The sequence below is a fragment of the Topomyia yanbarensis genome, chromosome 1, assembly GCF_030247195.1.
Source record: "Topomyia yanbarensis strain Yona2022 chromosome 1, ASM3024719v1, whole genome shotgun sequence".
NCBI lineage: Eukaryota > Metazoa > Arthropoda > Insecta > Diptera > Culicidae > Topomyia > Topomyia yanbarensis.
The window spans coordinates 100,336,416-100,361,539 of record NC_080670.1 but is presented as its reverse complement, the minus strand read 5'-3'; the positions used below and the strand labels follow the sequence as shown (position 1 = coordinate 100,361,539).

The following is a 25,124-nucleotide window of genomic DNA, read 5'->3' as shown; positions in this document are numbered from 1 at the left end:
TTAAATTATGTATAACATAGTCAAAATACCACGCATTTACACACAGAAGGCTGCGCTTCCCTAGTCTGGCACGACAGATTTATGTACCTAACGCGCAACGCTTCTATGAATGATGTCATCATCGACTATTTAAAAAACAGATTTGGTCGAGCAAGCTCAGTTGCCTGTTGAACGGCAGCAAAGCACCGCGCTGCCAGTGTAGCAGCCTGATAATTTCGTTACACTGGCTGTGGAGACACGTTACGCAGTGCAGTTCAACAGGTGACTGAGCTTGTCCGATCGAACACCATGCTCTTGTGTTGTGCTCGTTTCAAGCACACATTTCATGTAAATCTTGAAAGCACTAATTCATATCATCACTAGCGTTGGCTCATTTTGCTTTGTGCGTAGCTTTCATTCGTGTACGGATTCGATGTACTGACATAGCTGCTTAATTCGAGCACTGTACACCGTTCGCTTGGGTTTATTGTTTGAGGTGAATGTGTAGGTATATCCAAGTTGTTGCGGTCAATTGCGTGTATGATAGACATCTGAGTCTCTGAAATTTCGTTGCGCAAAGCGAAAACGTTTTTTTTCACTGTATTGTCAATGACAATGACAATTTGTCATCTCCATCACAGGCTAAGGGGACGAAAACTTTCTTAGCAACAAATTCACGCGAATTAATGGAAAGAGCAACGAAGGTAAATAATACGTTCCATCAATTTATTGATACCACGAGATTCATTTCCACGCAACCTATCCCTCTTTGATTCTTCTAATACATAGGTACTTCAAAGCCCATTTATGAATGAATACACTGTTACTCAAAAAACCGTTGCAAAAAGCGCATCTAAGTTCGCATATAGAATTATTTTCGATTCTTGTATATGTTTTGCTTCGTTATATGATTAAGACCACTGCATTCGCGACATTTATATGTGTACTTTAGGAAAATTACAATAACGTCGAAAAGCTTTTACAATGTTACCAATGCATTGTGTAGGGAAAACTGAATTTTCCTAAAGTGCATATATATATATATATATATATATATATATATATATATATATATATATATATATATATATATATATATATATATATATATATATATATATATATATATATATATATATATATATATATATATATATATATATATATATATATATATATATATATATATATATATATATATATATATATATATATATATATATATATATATATATATATATATATATATATATATATATATATATATATATATATATATATATATATATATATATATATATATATATCCATAAAAAATTGAAAAACGATCCATAAAACAGTGTGAATGATCCATAAAAAAGAGCGATTTGATCCATAGATTATGTAAAATTGAACCATAAAATGGTCGCAAAAGAACACTAAAATAGTAATAAAAGAGCAATTAAAATCAACCAATGCCCCATAAAAATATTGGAAATGTTCCATAAAATGCTATATTTTGCGCCATAAATTAACTGACATTGATCCATAGAATATTAGCAATGTACATTACAACATGTCGATCTGTTCCATAATATCGACAAAAATGTTCCACGGGATTACAAAATGGAGCAATAAAATGTTAGAAAAAGATCCATAAATTTGATGGAAATGTTTGCTAAATAATTTTTCTTGGTCCATAGAAGATGTAGAAATGAACATTAGAAATGCTATGTATTAATTCATATATCGAACGTTAAATTATGGTTCATGGATATTTACAAAACGATCGATAAGAAGAGAAAATGTAAAACCATCCATTAATATGTGCTTATGCACCAGAAAAATTAAATTTAATGAATTCATGCGAAATTTTTGCTATTCGAACTAATGATATATTACTTTTGGTTGAAATTCCAAACTACAACAAACAATGCATACATTATAGTTAGAAAACTTAAGCTTCCGTATCCCACTAGTCAGGTAACTGACCTTCGCTAACCTGAAATCATTGTGGCAACTATTTTAACCTAAATAAACCGAATCCGAGAGCGGAAATGTAAAATTATTAACCAAAGTATGGTAAACTTAAAAAATAAGTTGTGCTAAATAATACTCATAACAGTGGGTCGTATGAATAAAAAGTAGTAAGTTTGAGTTGACTACATTTTGGTAGTAAATACTACCTGTTGGAACGTGTTCGTATGAATAAACGATACTTTACTACACTACATATTTCGAACTTGCTACAAACAGTAAATTTCGTATGAATAAAAGTAGTTCTTACTACAATTTTGTGGTAAGTAGCTACGGGTAGCTACTCATTGAGCTCACTGGTTATTAATGTAGAATACATTTAAGGTTTCAATATAGGGGTCCCGTTTCAAAATATCGGCTGCGGCGCCGCGTCAGATTTTGAACGTTAATAACTTTTATCATACTAAACAGAATGATTTGATTTTTAGGCCAATTTGTTGCAAATATGTTCCTCTATGCTGTATTAAAATTTGAAGTATGTATAACATGCACTAATAACAAAAAAATGTGTTTTGAAAAATCTTTCGAAAACGACTCGGAAAAGTGAAATTTTTCAGCCCATTCCGCACAGAGCCGTCAAAATCGTGGACCAACCGAGCAATAAAATAATGAAAAGTTTATATATAGGTCCACTACATGTTTGTTTTATGATTATTCGCATTGGGTTGCTTGACGAGAGCAGTTGGTGGGGGAAAGACGGCATATTCCTTTGGTTAGGCCATTAGAAGCCGGACGGAAAGGAAAGGCTCATGCACGGCACGAGAACGAGCGAGAAAGCGATAGTAGTGCATATTAGCGCGATTATATAAATATCTGTCGGTCGGTTTTTCTCATCATTCGTATTCGTTCAAGCACTAGCAAGCAGCCAGTCCACCGAAGGAAAGCAGTTGGCGATGACGACGGCGGAAAAGTGCCCCAGCTACTGGTGACTCATCGCAACCCGATCAGGAACTGTCGCCCTGCAAGAATTTCGCCCCAACTAAAGGGCAACAGAGAAACTAATCTGTGTTCTAATAAGAGTTAAACGGGCTCACCGTGTCCGCGGGGAGTGCGTCTGAATTATGCTCCCGCAATAAAACAATAAACGGTTCTTTACAGGACCAATTAATTGTGTTGTAATAAGAGTTAAACTGAAATTTACATTTTATGGTGCATAACAAATAATTTTCAGAAAGCTATATAAGAAATATGATGTGTGGAAAGAAAGAAAGAGAATTTAAATTATCCTCTCTCGCTCGTTTTCGTGCACTGCTTTTCCATTCCTTTCTGCTGCTACTACCATCATAACTAAAACGAATGTGCGTGTTCCCCCACAATCTCTTGGCCAGTGTTGCCACAATTGCATGTCGCTATTACAATTTGAATTATTTTATTGTTCCTCTCTAGTATTGATAAAATATAGAACGTGCAAAGTACACTAGTCGCATGCTTTTATTCGAACTTTTTGGCAGCCTCCGTTGATTAACTGCATAAATCGATTTGTTTGTGCAGCTCCATGCTAGTAGAAAACTAAATAGCCTTTATCAGCGCTAACAAATAAGACAAAAGAATTTAAATTTGCGAAAATCTTCTCCTTCCTTCTTTTCAAATCTGCAACATTCTTTGAAAATATTGTTGGAATGTTGTTATTGAAAAACTGAACATGCAAGTTTGCTAGCACTGGCCACTGATTGAAGGCGATGGAAAGACAGAATATTCGTTTTGGTTATGCTAGTATTGGTAGCCGAACGGAAAGGAAAGACACAAGAATGGCACGAAAACGAGCGAGAGAGCGATAGTAGTGCTTTCTCGTGTGTTCATATATGAATATTGGTCGGTCGGTTTTTCTCATCATTCGTATTCGTTCAAGCACTAGCAAGCAGCCAGTCCACCGAAGGAAAGAAGTTGGCGATGACGACGGTCGGAAAAAGTGCCCCAGCTACTGGTGACTCATCGCAACCCGATCAGGAACTGTCGCCCTGCAAGAATTTCGCCCCAACTAAAGGGCAACAGAGAAACTAATCTGTGTTCTAATAAGAGTTAAACGGGCTCACCGTGTCCGCGGGGAGTGCGTCTGAATTATGCTCCCGCAATAAAACAATAAACGGTTCTTTACAGGACCAATTAATTGTGTTCTAATAAGTGTTAAACTGAAATTTACATTTTATGGTGTATAACAAATAATTTTCAGAAAGCTATATAAGAAATACGATGTGTGGAAAGAAAGAAAGAGAATTTAAATTATCCTCTCTCGCTCGTTTTCGTGCACTGCTTTTCCATTCCTTTCTGCTGCTACTACCATCATAACTAAAACGAATGTGCGTGTTCCCCCACCATCTCATGGCCAGTGTTGCCACAATTGCATGTCGCTATAACAATTTGAATTATTTTATTGTTCCTCTCTAGTATTGATAAAATATAGAACGTGCAAAGTACACTAGTCGCATGCTTTTATTCGAACTTTTTGGCAGCCTCCGTTGATTAACTGCATAAATCGATTTGTTTGTGCAGCTCCATGCTAGTAGAAAACTAAATAGCCTTTATCAGCGCTAACAAATAAGACAAAAGAATTTAAATTTGCGAAAATCTTCTCCTTCCTTCTTTTCAAATCTGCAACATTCTTTGAAAATATTGTTGGAATGTTGTTATTGAAAAACTGAACATGCAAGTTTGCTAGCACTGGCCACTAGATTGAAGGCGATGGAAAGACAGAATATTCGTTTTGGTTATGCTAGTATTGGTAGCCGAACGGAAAGGAAAGGCACAGGAATGGCACGAAAACGAGCGGGAGAGCGATAGTAGTGCTTTCTCGTGTTTTCATATATGAATATTGGTCGGTTGGTTTTTCTCATCATTCGTATTCGTTCAAGCACTAGCAAGCAGCCAGTCCACCGGAGGAAAGCAGTTGGCGATGATTACGGTCCGCAAAAGTGCCCCAGCTACTGGTGGCCCATCGCAACCAACTACCGATCAGGAACTATCGCCATGCTAGTATTTCGCCCCAACTAAAGGGCAACGGAGCAACTAATCCGCTGGCTAACATTCCAGCGTCTGGTTCGTAAGGTTGTGTATTACTTCAAAGTCGAGCTACGCTTACAAAACTCAGCCGTAATGAAGCCAGTGATGCCTACTTGGTCGGTTTGTGGGAGTGGGCGTAAATTACAATAAAAGCAACGGTTCTTTTCAGGACCAATCAATTGTGTTCTAGCGAGAGTTAAACTGAAACTTTCATTTTAAGGTGTGTAGCAAATTTTCAACAAGCAACATAATACGTTGTGTGGAAAGAAGTAGCTTGCACATGGAAAAAAAATTAAATTATCCTCTCGCTCGTTTCGTGCACTGCTTTTCCATTCCTTTCTACTGTTATTATCAGTATTACCAAAACGAATGTGTTGTTGCATGTGTTTAAGAGAAACGTTGAAGTCGCATGCTTCTATTCAAGCTTTTTGGCAGCCCCCGTGAACTAACTGCATATGATTTTTTTGTGCAGCTCCGTGCTAGTAGCAAACAAAATGGCTCTACTAGTGTCTGATTCGTGAGATTGTGCAGGATTTCAAAGTCGAGCTAAGTTTATAAAGTTCAGCCGTAATGGTACCCGAAGAAGCCAGTCTTGTCGTTTTGTTCGAGGCTACAAAACAGTTCGCTAGGCACGTAACTATCATGCCAAAAATATCCAACGATCCAGCGCATCACCATCAACACCAACGCCGATACCAAAGGTTCTTTTCAGAACCACCATTATTACCATAGAGAATTATTTGAAAATTTCCCATTCAAACGTGATTCTGTTGAATATTATTAGATTTAAATTAACGTCTCGAATTGAAATCACGACGCTCTGGTTATGTGACAGACATTACCCACCCATCTTTTTTTATTGTGACCACGACTAACGGTTTAATATAGACACCCCATTTCAATATTTCTGAAGGAACAGAAGGTCGAGTTTGGAAAGTTTGTAACTTTCATTGTACTTAACCAAATTACACAATGTTCGCACTAATGATTCAGAAATATGATCAGGAATCTTCTGTTAGATTTGTAAGTATGTATAATTTACATGAATAAAGAAAAATTGATTTTCAGGAATCAATTATTATCTGTTCTTCCATTGGCCAGTACTACGCGACTTCCTCATGCTAACAATTAATTTCATCGTTAGCCATCTCCCTCACCAAGGCCAACAACGCCAACAAAACTGGTACCTTTTCAGGACCACCATCATTTTTGTAAAGAATAATTTGAAATATTCCTCGCCCAAATCACCTTTTGTCCGAAAATTCCAATGAGTATCAACATATTTGAAGAACGTGTTCCTTATGTATTCTACATCTCTCCGGTTATGTCGCAGACATTACCCACCCATCTTTTTTATTGTGACCACGACTAACGGTTTAATATAGACACCCCATTTCAATATTTCTGAAGGAACAGAAGGTCGAGTTTGGAAAGTTTGTAACTTTCATTGTACTTAACCAAATTACACAATGTTCGCACTAATGATTCAGAAATATGATCAGGAATCTTCTGTTAGATTTGTAAGTATGTATAATTTACATGAATAAAGAAAAATTGATTTTCAGGAATCAATTATTATCTGTTCTTCCATTGGCCAGTACTACGCGACTTCCTCATGCTAACAATTAATTTCATCGTTAGCCATCTCCCTCACCAAGGCCAACAACGCCAACAAAACTGGTACCTTTTCAGGACCACCATCATTTTTGTAAAGAATAATTTGAAATATTCCTCGCCCAAATCACCTTTTGTCCGAAAATTCCAATGAGTATCAACATATTTGAAGAACGTGTTCCTTATGTATTCTACATCTCTCCGGTTATGTCGCAGACATTACCCACCCATCTTTTTTAAAGGAATAAGGAATTCAAAATCACATTTATAAGTTACTGATTGGCAAAATAAAATTACAGCAGAAATACGAAAAATAAAGAAAAATCACAGCCATTTCTATTTATCAACCCTTAAAACACTCGGACGACTTTGTTGCATAATTTTGATACAGTGAATCCATTTTTAATGTAAAACCGGTCACATTTAGGGGAACAGTTGCACTATCAATTGATTATGGAAAAATACGAATACAAGTGGCCAATCCGGAGAGATTGCCGGAAATGTACTGTACATCTGGTTCTGGTTAAAGGTCATTTCCATCATGAGACATATTAAATCGCGCTCTCGTTACACCGGCTGAGCCTACCGGTGGGTCTGTACCGGAACCTGGAAAGCTACTACCAGAACCGTGTACTTCTTTACGAGACCGATGCCGGTCAGAAAAGGGTTTCGATCACCGCCGGAGCCCCGTAGGGCTCGATCCTAGACCCGGTGGTATGGAACCTCATGTATGACGGGGTTCTGACACTGAAGTTTCCTCCTGGGGTCAAGATCGTCGGCTTCTTGACGACGTATCCTTGAAGGTCTATGAGGAGTCAATCCCTGAGGTAGAACTAACTGCAGAACACGCGATCAACACGGTGGGGGAATGGATGAGCGCGAGAGGCCTGGAGCTCGCTCAGCATAAGACAGAGGTAGTTATCGTCAACAACCGCAAGTCGGCACAACATGCAGTTGTCCATGTGGGAGAAGTCGTGATCACCACAGCGGAGTCTGAAGTCTCTCGGAGTCATTATAGACGACAAGCTGACCTTCGGCAGCCACGTCGACTATACATGCAAGAGAGCGTCGACTGCTGTTGCGGCACTATCGAGGATGATGTCCAACAGCTCAAAGGTGTGCGCAGTAGACGTAGGCTACTGGCAGGCGTTGCCGTATCTATCCTCAGGTACGGCGGCCCGTCATGATCAAGAGCACTGAGGGTAACCAGTTACCTACAGAAATTGGAGAGCACCTACCGCGCGATGTGCCTCAGAGTGATATCTGTTCGGGCCTAGGGGTGGCCCTTGGTGTAGGAAATTTGCAGCTTGCTGTTGGTGGCTGGCTATGTTTACACTTGTCCGCAGACAAATTAAACTCTTGGATGGACCACTCAAAACAAACCGCAAACAACTTATGTGGACTGTATTGTGGAAAACCACTTGCTGCTGGATGTGATGTGATTAGACCAAAAAGCACTGTTTCACACTTTACACTTTATTTGGAATATCTCTTTAATCGCACTTAACACATTACTTGTCGAAATAAAACTGATTGCTGCGATGCGCCGAACGTTCGTATTTATATTACACGCTACACGTTCTAGAAACGCGTGGCTCATCCGCGATGCTTGTCGATGCCATGTCACACATCAATTGTTCTTCGTCTCCTTTCCGCATCGGGCGATTGTATATTTGGCTCAGTCACGCTTGTTGAGAATTATGCATTGCCGCGCGTATCGCTGCTGCTGCTATTGTTGTTGCTACTGCTGTGTGTGAGATGATCGTGCGCGAAAGGAATATTTGGCGTTCATTCGAGAATGTTCTTGCTAGTTGGAGATGTTGCTCGATAATAATGAAATGGTGTGGACAATTTTATTTGGCAGTGATTAGCGCTGAACAGAGGCGCGAACATACTCCCCCGGGCTGGGATGGATTCCCAGAATTATTAGGATGTTCATACTTAGAAAACCGGTTGTCCTCAATCGGAAGGATTGATAGCTTCGAGCTGGGGTGTCTCAAATATGAATTTCCTATATCTCCAGCGACTACCCATCCGAAATGAGTCTCTCGAAGATCCAAATTGTCCAGCAAGGCGCGGCAAGAAATAACTCCTCCTTTGCGATCTCGCACATTGACGACGGCCGTAAGAAGCATAGGAGTTTTCTGTAACTGGGAGCGGTTGTGCGAAGATGGCTCATTACCAAATCGTTCACTGCTGATCGATTCACGTGCTATCGACGAGTTTGTTGGTTGACTCACAAAACTTCCCTGTGACGCAACATTCTGCAACGGAGTTTCATAGTGCAACATGGTATGGTGTTTCTTTTGGCATTTGAAACATGACTTAGTGGAGTGGCATTGTATCGATCGGTGTCCAACTCGGAGGCAGTTAAAACAAATATTTTTCCTCCTCACCATTGCGAAACGCTGGCTGATCGATAACTTTCTGAATGACGGACACTTGAAGTTAAAATGATTGCACTCACAGAAGTCACACCGAGATCCTTGTTTTGGCTGTGTTGTAGCTGTGTAGGCTCTATGGAATGATGTCTTGGTGGTTTGTGGTACGGGATTGACATGCTGTGGCTTGATGGAAAATTCGTTGCGTTGTGGTTGGTTTTGGCATCGCTCTAGTACGTAGACACGGTGTTTCAGGAAAGCAATGGTTTCGTCGTAGCTGGGCATATCTCCTCGCTTGATTGTGGACTCCCAAAGCATCTTAGTTTCGTCATCTAGCGCTCTAGCCAGTATGTAAATCAGCATCTGCTCTGAAACTCCAGTGAAATCCTGGCCAAGAAATTTCAGGTTCTCCACATGGCTGATGAAAGACTCGACGAGCGTTCGCAATTCATCGTAGCTCCCCTTGGACAACTTCTTCGTGTTAATGAGACCTCCAATGTGTAGATGAACTATGCGTCGTTTATCTTCGAAGCGTTCCTCGAGCAGCTGCCATGCCCGCTCATAGTTTCCATCGCTGATAGTTTTTGCGTCTATTATACCTACTCCATCTCCGATGAGTGATTTTTCAAGATGATACAGTTTGATGCGGTTGGATTCGTTGGATTGATCCACCACATCCCGGAACATCACCTTAAATTTTTCCCAGTGCTCATACCTGCCATCAAATGTAGGAATTGCACGAGGAAGAGACTGTTGGACTAGCAACGGTGGTTGGGTTGCTGGTGGATGCGGCTGCTGAGTTATTGGTGGGGCGAAATTCTTGAGCCAGGATTCCAGAAAAATTGATACTTCTTCATGAAGATCGACGAACTGCATGAAACACTCATCTTGTTCATCACGTTCACTTGTTGGGATTTGGGCTACGATCTCTTGGTGATGCTTAGTGAACTCGACATATGCACCTTCAACACTTTTCAGGTACACTTTTATCTGAGCTGGTGTTAGCTCTGTTTGCTCGGTTTCAGCTTTCTGCAGGATGTTTCTGATTCTGCTGATGATCCGTTGCGCCATTCCACGGTTGTGGATCAACGCATTCACAGGTTGCTCTTCGGCCTTTTCACCTTCCGATAGGGTAGCCTTCTTTGCTGGCGTTCTTTTCGTCATTTTGCACTTTTTGCCTTTCTCATATAGAAAGGTTATGCAATCACTCTGAAAAATGTCAACCTAATCCCGGCCCGGAGGGCCGAGTGTCATATCCCATTCGACTCAGTTCGTCGAGATCGGAAAAAGTCTGTATGTGTGTGTGTATGTGTGTATGTATGTGTGTATGTGTGTGTATGTGTGTGTGTATGTATGTGCGTATGTGTCAAATAATGTCACTCATTTTTCTCAGAGATGGCTGGACCGATTTGCCCAAACTTAGTCTCAAATGAAAGGTGCAACCTTCCCATCGGCTGCTATTGAATTTTGGATCGATCGGAATTCTGGTTCCGGAATTACGGGTTTCAGAGTGCGGCCACACAGAAATTTCTCATAAAAACTATAGGAAAAATTAAAAATAGAATTTTTATTTTTGATGCTAAATGTATTCAAGGTGCATAAAACGTCGAGATTTGATGCAAACACGAAAAAAATTTGACGAAGATTCACTTTTTTGGATTTTGCACATTTTTGCCTTTCTCATATAGAAAGGTTATGCAATCACTCTGAAAAATGTCAACCTAATCCCGGCCCGGAGGGCCGAGTGTCATATCCCATTCGACTCAGTTCGTCGAGATCGGAAAAAGTCTGTATGTGTGTGTATGTGTGTATGTATGTGTGTGTGTGTATGTGTGTGTATGTGTGTGTGTATGTATGTGCGTATGTGTCAAATAATGTCACTCATTTTTCTCAGAGATGGCTGGACCGATTTGCCCAAACTTAGTCTCAAATGAAAGGTGCAACCTTCCCATCGGCTGCTATTGAATTTTGGATCGATCGGAATTCTGGTTCCGGAATTACGGGTTTCAGAGTGCGGCCACACAGAAATTTCTCATAAAAACTATAGGAAAAATAAAAATAGAATTTTTATTTTTGATGCTAAATGTATTCAAGGTGCATAAAACGTCGAGATTTGATGCAAACACGAAAAAAATTTGACGAAGATTCACTTTTTTGGATTTTGCACATTTTTGCCTTTCTCATATAGAAAGGTTATGCAATCACTCTGAAAAATGTCAACCTAATCCCGGCCCGGAGGGCCGAGTGTCATATCCCATTCGACTCAGTTCGTCGAGATCGGAAAAAGTCTGTATGGGTGTGTGTATGTGTGTGTGTATATGTGTGTGTATGTGTGTGTGTGTATGTATGTGCGTATGTGTCAAATAATGTCACTCATTTTTCTCAGAGATGGCTGGACCGATTTGCCCAAACTTAGTCTCAAATGAAAGGTGCAACCTTCCCATCGGCTGCTATTGAATTTTGGATCGATCGGAATTCTGGTTCCGGAATTACGGGTTTCAGAGTGCGGCCACACAGAAATTTCTCATAAAAACTATAGGAAAAATTAAAAATCATAACAGTTTTTGCAACCGACCGAGACGGTTGTGCCTCCAGGTGGAAGGATTTGTTCTCGAGAGAGTGACGGAGTGCGAGACGCTGTATGCGTTATTGTGGGAGAGAGAGAGACCAGTTTGTTAAGTGTGAGTCGACAGTTGATACGTCGGAGGCGTGGTCAACGGCATCCTCGACAAGTGGTGTTTTGACAGCAAACCACGGGTAGACGAATTTGCCTACCGCGGTGGCAGAGATCGACAGTGATCGTGCCTGTACACACAGAAAAAAATATAGTGTATTGGTGTCGTCGGGCAATTCTAATCGACGAGAGGGAAGCGTCACAGGTAGACCCATTTGCTCTATTTGTCTACCGCAGAAGTGGTACGACGAATAAGGAAAACAAGTGGCACTGAAAAGTGCCGCATCGACAGTGGGATTTTCGCAGCAAGCCACAGGTAGCCACATTTGTCTACCGAGGTGGTGGAAACGGAGAGAGCGCGCTTGTGGTGGTGATACCGACGAGCAGCTTAATCGGAGAGAGTTTTGAAGTGTTGCAGGTAGGACTATTTCTCTACTGAAGAAGCAACGCGACGAAGAAGAACAGCAGGTGTCACATTGTCAAACAACGGGCACCGAGTTTACAACGTAACACATGAGGTGTGTTCTACAGGTATAACAGGTATATTTTTCATTCCTTTTTGTGATAGTTTTTCTTGCTAGGTAAAATGGATGAAGAGATGGGAGAACGAGTAACAGACCCTCCCCCTAAGCCTTATGCTGAAAATGTAAATCCGACTAGAATTAAAATTTACCCAGAGTCGTCAACGGGACCATGGATTGTATTTATTAGGCGTAAAGTAAAGGCGCTAAATATTATTCAAATTTCTAAAGATTTGACTTCGCGATTCTCGGATGTAAAAGAGATCGTCAAAGTCAATAAAGATAAAATACGCATTGTCGTTGGTAGTTTCAAACAAGCCAATGCAATTGCTTCTTGCGAGCTTTTTACGCGTGAGTATAGAGCGTATATTCCTTCAAAGGAAATTGAAATTGATGGGGTCATCACAGAATCGAGTTTGACTGTTGATGACTTAGTTAAGCATGGGGTTGGTCGTTTCAAAGACACCATACTTAAAGACGTAAAAATACTTGAATGCAAGCAATTGCATTCAGTATCACACGAAGGAGATAAAAAAGTTTATCGACTGTCTGACTCATTTCGAGTGACTTTCGCTGGGTCTGCGCTGCCCAACTATGTCATTATCGATAAGATTCGTCTCCCTGTTCGCCTTTTTATCCCTCGTGTAATGAATTGCCTTAATTGCAAACAGCTTGGCCACACAGCCACTTACTGTTCCAATAAGGCACGGTGTGGCAAATGTGGGGGTTCTCATCAAGAGGATACATGTAATGAAAATTCAGAAAAATGTTTAATGTGCGGAGAAAACTCACATGAGGTCCCTGCATGCCCCATTTATAAATTGCGTGAGGATAAAATTAAACGATCCTTGAAGGAGAGGTCTAAGCGCTCCTATGCAGAAATGTTGAAAAATGCTACCCCTAAACCCATCTTCTTAGAAAACACTTACACATCTCTATTTTCGGAACAGTCTGACTCTGACGGAGCGTGCGAAGGTACATCATTTGTTTTACCCGGAAATTCCAGAAAAAGAAAACAGTCTTCTTTTCCCAAGCTGCCAAGCAAGGGCCTTAAAATTTCTCCACCAATAGATAAACTGCGCCCAAAACCGAAAAATTCCGATTCAAAACCGAAATCAATTCCGCCCGGTTTTGGGAACGTACAATCCAAACAGAACACCATTACTGGAAATAATAAAATTTCGACTTCCTCTGAGCCTCAGCCGGGGGTAGGATTATTGAAATTTTCTGAAATTGTTGATTGGATTTTTAAAGCATTCAATATTTCTGAACCACTAAAGAGTATACTTTCAGCTTTCCTCCCAACAATTAGAACATTTTTAGAGCAGCTGATTGCTCAATGGCCCATCCTTGCAGCGATTGTATCTTTCAATGGGTAATTCACCTCCTCCAATGAAAGATTCCATCACTGTTTTACAGTGGAATTGCAGAAGTATCATACCTAAAATTGATTCCTTAAAAATTTTACTGCATAATTTAAAATGCGATGCTTTTGCTCTATGTGAAACATGGCTTACCTCAAACATTAATTTCAACTTAAATGATTTCAACATTATTCGCCTAGACCGAGACACCCCGTATGGAGGAGTGCTTCTAGGAATTAAAAAGTGCTATTCTTTCTATAGAATTAACATCCCCTTGTTTGCGGGCATTGAGGCTGTAGCTGTCCAAACGAACATTAAAGGCAAAGACATGTCTATCGCTTTTATATATATACCTCCCAAAGTTCAAATTGGACAACGTCAAATTTTTGAGGTAGTGGAATCCATGGCTGCTCCGCGTCTGATACTGGGAGACTTCAACTCGCACGGAGTATTGTGGGGTTCCCTCTACAATGATAATCGATCCTCTTTGATTTACAATGTTTGTGACGAATTTAATATGACAGTTTTAAATACTGGCGAAACAACACGCATCCCCAGACCTCCTGCACGTCCAAGTGCATTAGATCTATCTCTGTGCTCGACATCACTTCGGTTAGACTGCACGTGGAAGGTTGTACCTGATCCTCACGGTAGCGATCATTTGCCAATCGTTGTTTCAATTAACAGTGAATTAGGCCTTACGAATTCAATCAATGTTCCTTATGACTTAACACGAAATATTGATTGGAAAACATACGAAACATTAATTTCCACTTCTCTTGCTTCGACAGAAGAGCTACCCCCTACCGAAGAATATGAATTCCTAGCGGGTTTAATTATTGAAGCAGCAGAACAAGCCCAAACGAAATGCAATCCTGGAATGACAATAAATAGACGGCCCCCTAATCCTTGGTGGGACAAAGAGTGCTCTGATGCATATGAAGCTAAACAAGTTGCCTACAAAGAAATTATGAAACAGAAAGGGGGTATACGTGAGAACTTTGAAAATTATTTCATTTTGCAAAACAAATTTGACAGTATACGTCGTGCCAAAAAATCTAGTTATTGGAGACACTTCGTTAATGGCTTGTCAAGAGAAACATCAATGAGTACTCTTTGGAACACAGCCAGAAGAATGAGGAATCGAAACGTGACTAATGAAAGCGAAGATTTTTCGAATCGTTGGATATTTAATTTTGCCAAGAAAATTTGTCCCGATTCTGCTCCTGCGCAGAAAATCACTCGCGATGCTCCCACAAGTAACGATTTCATAGATTCGCCTTTGACAATGATGGAATTCTCAATTGCACTCCTCTCATGCAACAATAATGCTCCGGGACTAGACAGAATTAAATTCAACTTGGTGAAGAATCTGCCTGACCTAGCAAAAAGACGCTTGTTGAATTTATTCAATAAGCTTCTTGAGCAGAACATTGTCCCGCACGACTGGAGACAAGTGAGAGTTATCGCTATTCCAAAACCGGGAAAACCAGCCTCCGATCATAACTCGTATCGACCGATTGCAATGTTATCCTGCATCAGGAAATTGTTGGAAAAAATTATCCTACGACGTCTCGACAATTGGGTTGAGGCGAACGGCTTGCTATCAGATACCCAGTTTGGTTTTCGGAGGGGAAAGGGAACGAATGATTGTCTGGCGCTACTTTCGTCAGAAATCCAACTAGCTTATGCAAAAAAAGAACAAATGGCGTCTGTGTTCTTAGACATAAAAGGAGCATTCGACTCTGTTTCCATTGATGTTCTCTCAGAGAAACTACATCAATGTGGTCTTTCACCAATATTAAATAATTATTTATACAACTTATTGTCAGAAAAGCACATGCATTTTTCATATGGCGATTTGGCAACATTCAGAATAAGTTACATGGGCCTCCCACAAGGTTCTTGTTTAAGCCCCCTTCTCTACAATTTTTACGTGAATGATATTGATAATTGTATTGTCAGCCCATGCACTCTAAGACAACTTGCAGATGATGGCGTGGTTTCTGTTACAGGACCAAAAGCCTTAAATTTACAACAACCACTGCAAGATAGTTTGGATAATTTATCAAGTTGGGCTTTGAAGTTAGGCATCGATTTCTCTACGGAGAAAACAGAGTTGGTTGTTTTTTCAAGGAAGCGTGATCCAGCTCAGCTTCAGCTTCAGTTGGTTGGTAGAACGATAGCCCAAGTCCTGACTTTTAAATACCTTGGAATTTGGTTCGATTCTAAAGGCACATGGGGAGGCCACATTAGGTATCTAATAACGAAATGCCAACAAAGGATAAATTTTCTGCGAACAATAACTGGATCATGGTGGGGTTCTCATCCAAGTGACATGATAAGATTGTATCAAACAACAATACTTTCAGTAATGGAATATGGGTGCATCTGTTTCCGTTCAGCTGCGAACACTCACATTATTAAACTGGAACGGATACAGTATCGCTGTTTACGAATTGCCTTAGGTTGCATGCAGTCGACCCATACGATGAGTCTTGAAGTACTAGCGGGAGTTCTTCCTTTAAAAGACCGATTCTGGGATCTTTCTTCTAGTTTACTTATTCGATGTGAGGTTATGAACCCACTGGTAATTGAAAATTTTGAAAGACTTGTCGAGCTTCAACCCCAAACCAGATTCATGACAGTGTATTTCAATCACATGTCACAAGAAATAACGCCTGCTAGGTATGTTCCCACATACGTCAATATACTAGATATTCCTGAATCCACTTTATTCTTCGACACGTCCATGCAAGCAGAGATTCGTGGAATTCCGGATCATCTACGCTCGCGGGAGATCCCTAAAATATTCACAAGTAAATATCAACACATAGACTGCCTTAAAATGTTTTACACTGATGGGTCACGAATCAGTGAGGCCACTGGTTTCGGTATTTTCAACAATAATTTTTCAATTTCTCTCAAACTTGCAGAACCCGCCTCTGTTTATATAGCGGAACTAGCAGCAGTTCACTATAGTTTGCAAATAATTAATACTTTACCCCCGAACCATTACTTTATCCTCACTGATAGTCTCAGCACAATTGCAGCTCTACGCTCAAAGAGGATTGATAATCACGATCCATTCTTTTTGGGGAAGATACGAGAATCTCTGAGTAACCTGACAAGAAAATGTTATAAATTTACCCTAGTGTGGCTCCCCGCCCATTGCTCTATTGCGGGCAATGAGAAAGCTGATAATTTAGCCAAGATTGGTGCACTAGATGGTGAAATATATGAAAGACCCATCGCTTACAATGAATTTTATAGCGCTTCTCGACAGAGGACACTTGCTAGTTGGCAAACATCTTGGGACAATGGAGATATGGGACGATGGCTACACTCAATTACCCCTAAAGTATCAACGAAGGCATGGTTCAAAGGATTGGATGTAAGTCGGGACTTCATCCGTGTGATGTCTAGGCTCATGTCCAATCATTATACTTTAGATGCGCATCTCCGTCGTATTGGGCTCGCTGAGGGTAATCATTGTGCTTGTGGAGAAGGTTACCATGACATTGAGCATGTTGTTTGGTCCTGCACTGAATATCGTGAAGCCAGATCACAATTAGTAGATTCTTTACAAGTCCGAGGAAGACCAATCCATGTTCCTGTTAGAGACATCCTGGCGTATCGCGATCCTCTATACATGGAACTTATCTATCATTTTCTAAAAACAGCGTCTGTCAAAATTTAATTAAATTCATCTCCTCATACTCTCATCCAAGGCTAATCATTCACCAATTAAAGGAACCTAGAATATTTAGTTTTTAAATTTAGACAATAACAGAAAAAAAAGTAAATAAATACACCCGAAAATACTAGATCAGTATGAAATACAACAATGTAAGGAAAAAAGCAAACAATAAAGTGATTTCAGTGTTAGTTTTAGACAAAGTACTAGTATAGTTAAAATTAGTCTTAAGGATTTTTGTAACGTGCTATGTAAAAAAAGAAACTGGCGTAAAAAGCTATTGCAAATGCCGTGTCAAATAAACGTATGAAAAAAAAAAAAATTAAAAATAGAATTTTTATTTTTGATGCTAAATGTATTCAAGGTGCATAAAACGTCGAGATTTGATGCAAACACGAAAAAAATTTGACGAAGATTCACTTTTTTGGATTTTGCACATTTTTGCCTTTCTCATATAGAAAGGTTATGCAATCACTCTGAAAAATGTCAACCTAATCCCGGCCCGGAGGGCCGAGTGTCATATCCCATTCGACTCAGTTCGTCGAGATCGGAAAAAGTCTGTATGTGTGTGTGTATGTGTGTATGTATGTGTGTGTATGTGTGTGTATGTGTGTGTGTATGTATGTGCGTATGGGTCAAATAATGTCACTCATTTTTCTCAGAGATGGCTGGACCGATTTGCCCAAACTTAGTCTCAAATGAAAGGTCCAACCTTCCCATCGGCTGCTATTGAATTTTGGATCGATCGGAATTCTGGTTCCGGAATTACGGGTTTCAGAGTGCGGCCACACAGAAATTTCTCATAAAAACTATAGGAAAAATTAAAAATAGAATTTTTATTTTTGATGCTAAATGTGTTCAAGGTGCATAAAACGTCGAGATTTGATGCAAACACGAAAAAAATTTGACGAAGATTCACTTTTTTGGATTTTGCACATTTTTGCCTTTCTCATATAGAAAGGTTATGCAATCACTCTGAAAAATGTCAACCTAATTTTTTTTTTCGACTCGCATAAGGTTTCTGGATTTTAACAGGGGCGTAGTTGATGGTTTACGGAGAGGGGTTACACCCCCCTCTACTGTTCACTCCCCTCCTTTAAAAATCTCCTTAAATCACCCCTCAGACCACCACCCCATCCAGCCCTCATACCCCTCCCTTTCAACCCCATCATCTTTAAACCACCACTATATCACAAAGCATACCAATTTAAGCTGGGGAGTCGTTCGTTCATGGGACTTTCGCCCTCCTCACATACCCATCCCCGCATGATGAGTTAGCAAGCAGATAACATTGATCTAATGCTGATTAGGCTAATGGAGTATGATATTTTTTTGTTTCAAGTGTTTCACCGTCGACACGTAGCTCATCAAGTTCGTTGCTGGCATGCCATTGTGTATAAGTGCAAAGTGTACTAAGAATGTAATGGACATTTCCACAATTATGTTGAACATAAAAAGCCTCCGTGCCATAGTTTAGAGAAATGAGAAAGGCACAATTGCACCGCTAGGTGGATTAAAACAGGTTTTTTCACTCACTAATCACACCAGAAGTCACGGTGGCAACAGGGACAACGGATTTCCTATCCGGTTCGAAGGACCAATGTTCGGGCCTAGGGGTGGCCCTTGGTGTAGGAAATTTGCAGCTTGCTGTTGGTGGCTGGCTATGTTCACACTTGTCCGCAGACAAATAAAACTCTTGGATGGACCACTCAAAACAAACCGCAAACAACTTATGTGGACTGTATTGTGGAAAACCACTTGCTGCTGGATGTGATGTGATTAGACCAAAAAGCACTGTTTCACACTTTACACTTTATTTGGAATATCTCTTTAATCACACTTAACACATTACTTGTCGAAATAAAACTGATTGCTGCGATGCGCCGAACGTTCGTATTTATATTACACGCCACACGTTCTAGAAACGCGTGGCTCATCCGCGATGCTTGTCGATGCCATGTCACACATCAATTGTTCTTCGTCTCCTTTCCGCATCGGGCGATTGTATATTTGGCTCATTCACGCTTGTTGAGAATGATGCATTGCCGCGCGTATCGCTGCTGCTGCTATTGTTGTTGCTACTGCTGTGTGTGAGATGATCGTGCGCGAAAGGAATATTTGGCGTTCATTCGAGAATGTTCTTGCTAGTTGGAGATGTTGCTCGATAATAATGAAATGGTGTGGACAATTTTATTTGGCAGTGATTAGCGCTGAACAGAGGCGCGAACAATATCTGCCTACCGAACGGTATCACACGATGCATCCTGCGTGATAGCGAGCATGTTTGTAGAGTTTTGTATCGTTTGAGGGTTACAACACGCCGAAACTGGAACGATGTTTTATTTATTCGGTTTGCTTCAATAGAAATGTGTTGAGTTGAGTAAACAACGCTCCCATATTCTTTTTGATTTTTAACGTGTTTCGTGTTTAGTTTACGCTTGTTATTTGTGTTACGATCCCGTGAGGTGACGAAGGTCAATCGAAGATAGTATTATCCGTTAAGAAACAATTTAATTTACCGTGAAAATCAATTTTATTGCTGCCCTATCAACCCGCTCATTTACGAGACAGCAGTAGCTTGTGGAGCGGCATTGTTCGTAGAATCGTGCAATCACAACAGTTCGGCTTTGTGTGGTGTGATTGAATGAAAATGAATACGCTGCTGTGCCACTCGTGTGCAAATGATATTGCGGGAACGCACATCTCCTGTCGTGGATTTTGCAATGCTACTTTTCATCCCAAATGCAGCGGGATTGCCGAAAACTGCTTTGACGATGTTTTAAATAATAAGCAGATATTTTGGCTATGCAAATCCTGCACTAATCTGATGTCCGATAAGCGTCATCGACAAGCTGTAAGAGCTGCCTATGAGGTTGGACAGGAAGAGGTGTTAGGTGCACACAACCAAATTGTCGAACAACTTAAGGGTGAAATACTAACTGAGTTGAAGTTGGAGATTCGTTCGAATTTTACGGCCCTTATAAATTCTAATTCATTGACACCGAAGACTACTCAACGTCCATTTGCCGAAGCCAGTCGTAACAAAGCTCGCCGTCTTTTCCCGAATAAAGATGGGGCTAAATCTAATGTCTCATCTCTATTACGTGGTACTGGTATGCCTGTTTCACCATCTCTTGGCACGATAACAGTAGCTGATCGTACACCGAAGTTTTGGCTTTACCTTTCACGTATTGCACGCGATGTTTCTGTTGACCAAATTTCCATTTTGGCGAAACAGCGTCTTATCACCGATGACGTGGAAGTCGTTAGACTTGTTGCAAAGGATCGTGACGTAAGCACAATGAATTTCATCTCGTTTAAAGTTGGAATCAAACCTGAGCTCAAGGCGCGAGCCCTATCTGCTTCAACATGGCCCGAAGGAATTCTTTTCCGCGAATTCAAGAGCAATCGCACCGTATCAGCTGGAAATTTTTGGAAACCCCTCTATCCGCAGCCAGATCAGTCGCCAGTTCAGGCCGATACTCATCAGCCTGCTTCACCATCATCAGTTCAATCAACTATGACGGAATAATTCAACCACCATCGGGACGCATGTCCGACAATTTGCTGTTGTTTGAACGAAGAATAATTTCGCCGCCATCGCCGAGACTGCACAAACAAATTCAAGTTGCGCTGCCATCACCGGGACGCCTGTTATACCGTACTACGGAAGCCCCCGAGCGCTCCGACGCAGTCGTGCTACCAGCCAGCGACCAGCTCAGTCATCCCGGCCCTGCGTTCGGAGGTCGTGAGGGGGTCTTCCGAACTCCCTTCCCAGGCGAGTATTTTGCTTTAAATGACGATCCGCTTCCTGTAAACCTTCTGGTTTCTAGCATGACATCGGGTACAACTCGTTCCGACGATTTGCTGTTGTTTGGACGAAGAATAATTTCGCCGCCATCGCCGAGACTACACAAACAAATTCAAGTTGCGCTGCCATCACCGGGACGCCTGTTATACCGTACTACGGAAGCCCCCGAGCGCTCCGACGCAGTCGTGCTACCAGCCAGCGACCAGCTCAGTCGTCCCGGCCCTGCGTTCGGAGGTCGTGAGGGGGTCTTCCGAACTCCCTTCCCAGGCGAGTATTTTGCTTTAAATGACGATCCGCTTCCTGAAAACCTTCTGGTTTCTAGCATGCCATCGGGTACAACTCGTTCCGACGATTTGCTGTTGTTTGGCCGAAGAATAATTTCGCCGCCATCGCCGAGACTGCACAAAAAAATTCACGCTGCGCAGCCATCACCGGGACGCCTGTTATACCGTACTACGGAAGCCCCCGAGCGCTCCGACGCAGTCGTGCTACCAGCCAGCGACCAGCTCAGTCGTCCCGGCCCTGCGTTCGGAGGTCGTGAGGGGGTCTTTCGAACTCCCTTCCCAGGCGAGTATTTTGCTTTAAATGACGATCCGCTTCCTGAAAACCTTTTGGTTTCTAGCATGCCATCGGGTACATCACGCCCCTTCAGCATGTCGGCACAATTGCCACGTGGCACTGACGATTTACGGCTATACTACCAAAACGTCAGAGGGCTAAGGACGAAAATCGAGGACTTGTACTTGGCTGCTCTTGACGGCGACTACGATATTTATGTTCTGACGGAAACTTGGCTTGATGATCGTATTACATCGATGCAGCTCTTCGGGGATTCTTATGCGGTTTATCGTGCGGATCGAAGCGCACATAACAGTGTTCATGGTCGCGGCGGGGGAGTTTTGATCGCTGTTTCTTCTGCACTAGCCTCCTGTGAATTTGGTGTAGATAGTTCATCAAGCATTGAAGTTGTTTGGACGAAGATTACTACGCAGACGAAGAGCTATTTTATTGGAGCTGTTTACATTCCTCCAGAAAAGCGACTTGACTGCACTATTACGCAGCTCCACCTCGACTCTATAGAACATGCTTCTTCTCAGGCAGATGCAAACGATGTGATAATAGTTCTTGGCGATTTCAACCAACCAGGACTGATGTGGGTTTCTTCTGGACGTGGATACGCTTACCCTAACCCGTTATCCTCGACAACAAATCCTGCCAGCCGCTTACTTCTGGACGGGATGGCTTTTCACGGACTAAATCAAGTAAGCACGATTTCCAACCATCAATCCCGTTTTCTTGACCTTGTGTTCGTCAATGAGAATGCTTTGCCTGAGTGTTCTGTGAGTGAAGCTTCCAGTGTTATCGTTCCTTTGGATAACTATCATCCCGCATTGGAAATATCCATTTCCATAATTAGTTCACCACAATATGAAGAAGCTTTAGCTGTGAATCGTCGTAATTTTCGCAAAACTGATTTAGCAGCATTACGTCGCACCCTATCGCTGATTGACTGGAGTGTACTACTTGATCAAGTTGATGTAAATGCTGCAGTCGATCTCTATAACCGATTACTCATTGACTGTGTTGAAAAATCCGTGCCAGAATATCAACCTCCCAAGAAGCCTCCATGGTCTAACACCATGCTTCGGAATCTGAAACGCACCCGCGCCAAAGCCCTACGTGCGTACACAAATCGTCAATGCCCTATTCTCAAGCGCTTTTTCGCACTCGCCAGTAATGAGTACCGCTGTTACAATAAATTGCTGTACAAAGGATATGTGAACCGCATCCAACAAAACTTACGAGGAAATCCGAAGGGATTCTGGGCTTTTGTTAAAACGAAGAGAAAGGAAACGGGTCTTCCGTCTAGGATGGTCTACAATGGCGAAGTAGCGACTACAACGGCGGAAAAATGCTCCCTATTTGCCAGCTACTTTTCAAGTGTCTTCACGACTGATGTGCCATCTGCCGTCGAGCTCGAAAACGCGACCCGTGATGTTCCCATTGGGGCAGTGGATATGGATGAATTCACTATTTCAGTACAATCGGTTCTCTCTGCAATACGGAAAACAAAATCGTCTTATGCTCCAGGACAAAGTGCTATGCCGTCTGCTGTTCTGAAAAAATGTTCCGATATCTTAGCGATCCCACTGACGCACCTTTTCAATATGTCGCTTCAGCAGCAAAAATTTCCCGATGATTGGAAGTTTTCAGTTATGTTTCCGGTTCACAAGAAAAATGACAAAAGCAACATCGTGAACTACCGGGGAATCACTTCGCTGAGAGTTGAGTCGAAAATCTTCGAAGCGCTTATCAACGAGGTGCTGTTTTTTGCTAGTAAACATTACATAAGCCCTTGTCAGCACGGATTCTTCCCTGGTCGATCGGTTGAGACGAATTTAGTTAGCTTCACATCGTTTTGCATTGAAAACATATCCAGGAAACTCCAGGTGGACACGGTCTACACAGATCTTAAGGCCGCTTTCGACACAGTCAACCATGAGATACTGCTTGCAAAGCTTGATAAACTAGGATGTACCTCGAGTTTCTGCCACTGGCTTCGATCCTACCTTGTTCACCGCGAGTGCGTCGTGCAAATTGGCGACAACGTGTCTGAATCTTTTTGCAATAATTCCGGAGATCCCCAAGGTAGTACACTAGGTCCATTACTATTTTCATTGTTCGTGAATGATGCGGTCTTTGTTCGAATGCGTGGAGGGAAACTGTTTTTCGCCGATGACTTGAAGATATTTCTTGTGATAAGGAATGAAGCCGATTGCCGTGAGTTACAGTGTCTCATTGATACATTTTACAATTGGTGTCAAAGAAACATGTTGATCCTTTGTGTTACGAAATGTTTTGTCATCAGTTTTCATCGTACAAGAGACATGCTTAATTTTAACTACAACATAGCCGGAACTCAGCTGCAACGCGTTGACCACGTAAAAGATCTAGGTGTTATTCTCGATGAAAGGCTAACTTATACCAATCACCTGTCAGCGACCATCGACAAAGCAAATCGACTTCTAGGTTTTATGTTCAAAATTTCTAGCGAATTCCGGGATCCTCTGTGTTTCAAGGCTTTATATTGCTCACTGGTGCGCTCGCTGTTGGAATTTGCAAACATCGTCTGGTGCCCTTATCATGCAACGTGGAGTGAAAGAATTGAAGCTGTCCAGCGCAAATTTATACGATATGCTTTACGTCAATTGCCTTGGAATGATCCGTTGAACCTGCCACCATATGAGAACCGTTGCAGACTATTAGGACTACATACTTTGCAAGAACGTAGACATACTTCGCAGGCCATTTTCATATCAAAGCTTCTGTTGGCTGAGTATGATGTTCCCGATCTCCTTGGACAAATCAACCTCTACGCCCCAACCCGTGTTCTTCGCCCTCGGACATTACTACACATCGAAATGCGAAACACCAACTACGCTGCTAATAGTCCGATTTTGGCGATGGTTCGTCGCTTCAACGAGCTTGCCGAGCACTTTGACCTCAATTATAATTCATCACAATTTCGTCACCGTTTGCTGTTACATTAGGTTAATTATTTTTAGTTTAGTTCATTAAGACTTAGTGTCAGATGAACACAAATTTTAAATACAAATACAAAATACAAATGATGCCAGCCGGGCTGGTCATCCGGAAAGATGAGGAGTGCTTCGAGCTACGTGGAAATAGAGAATCCCGCGAGCGCACCAGGGTGACCTCGGACGCCAGATGGCAGCGTGAGTGGGATAACTCTTCGTAAGGTAGGTGGACCCACCGGCTGATACCTAGCATATCGAGCTGGGTGGGAAGACCCCATGGGGAAGTTCACTTCCACCTGACACAATTCCTGTCAGGCCATGGCTGTTTCCGTCAGTACCTCCACAGGTTCGGGCACGCGGAGGTCCCAGTCTGCCCGGACTGCCCAGGTGTAGATGAAACTGCCGAACACATACTGTTCGTATGTCCTCGTTTCAACGTCGAAAGAAGAGCAATGCTCGACGTCTGCGGCTGGGACACAACCCCTTATACCCTTATTCAGCGGATGTGTCAATCGGTGGAGAAGCGGAACG

General features: G+C 41.6%; 2 protein-coding genes across 3 annotated transcripts in view; one reads left to right on the top strand and one right to left on the bottom strand.

Annotated features, from left to right (window-relative positions):
• The window catches only part of LOC131690772 (transcription elongation factor SPT6), a 752,894-nt gene that overhangs the window by 8,211 nt on the left and 719,559 nt on the right, over positions 1-25,124 (bottom strand). The gene's annotated exons all lie outside the window — the stretch shown is intronic.
• On the top strand, positions 19,894-20,775 carry LOC131696421 (uncharacterized). The gene has a single exon (XM_058984962.1). It carries the CDS (start codon positions 19,894-19,896, stop codon positions 20,773-20,775), a length of 882 nt encoding a protein of 293 aa, XP_058840945.1.

Excerpts from the sequence above, each read along its gene's own strand:
- LOC131696421 (XM_058984962.1), top strand. The coding sequence starts at position 19,894 with ATGAATACGCTGCTGTGCCACTCGTGTGCAAATGATATTGCGGGAACG.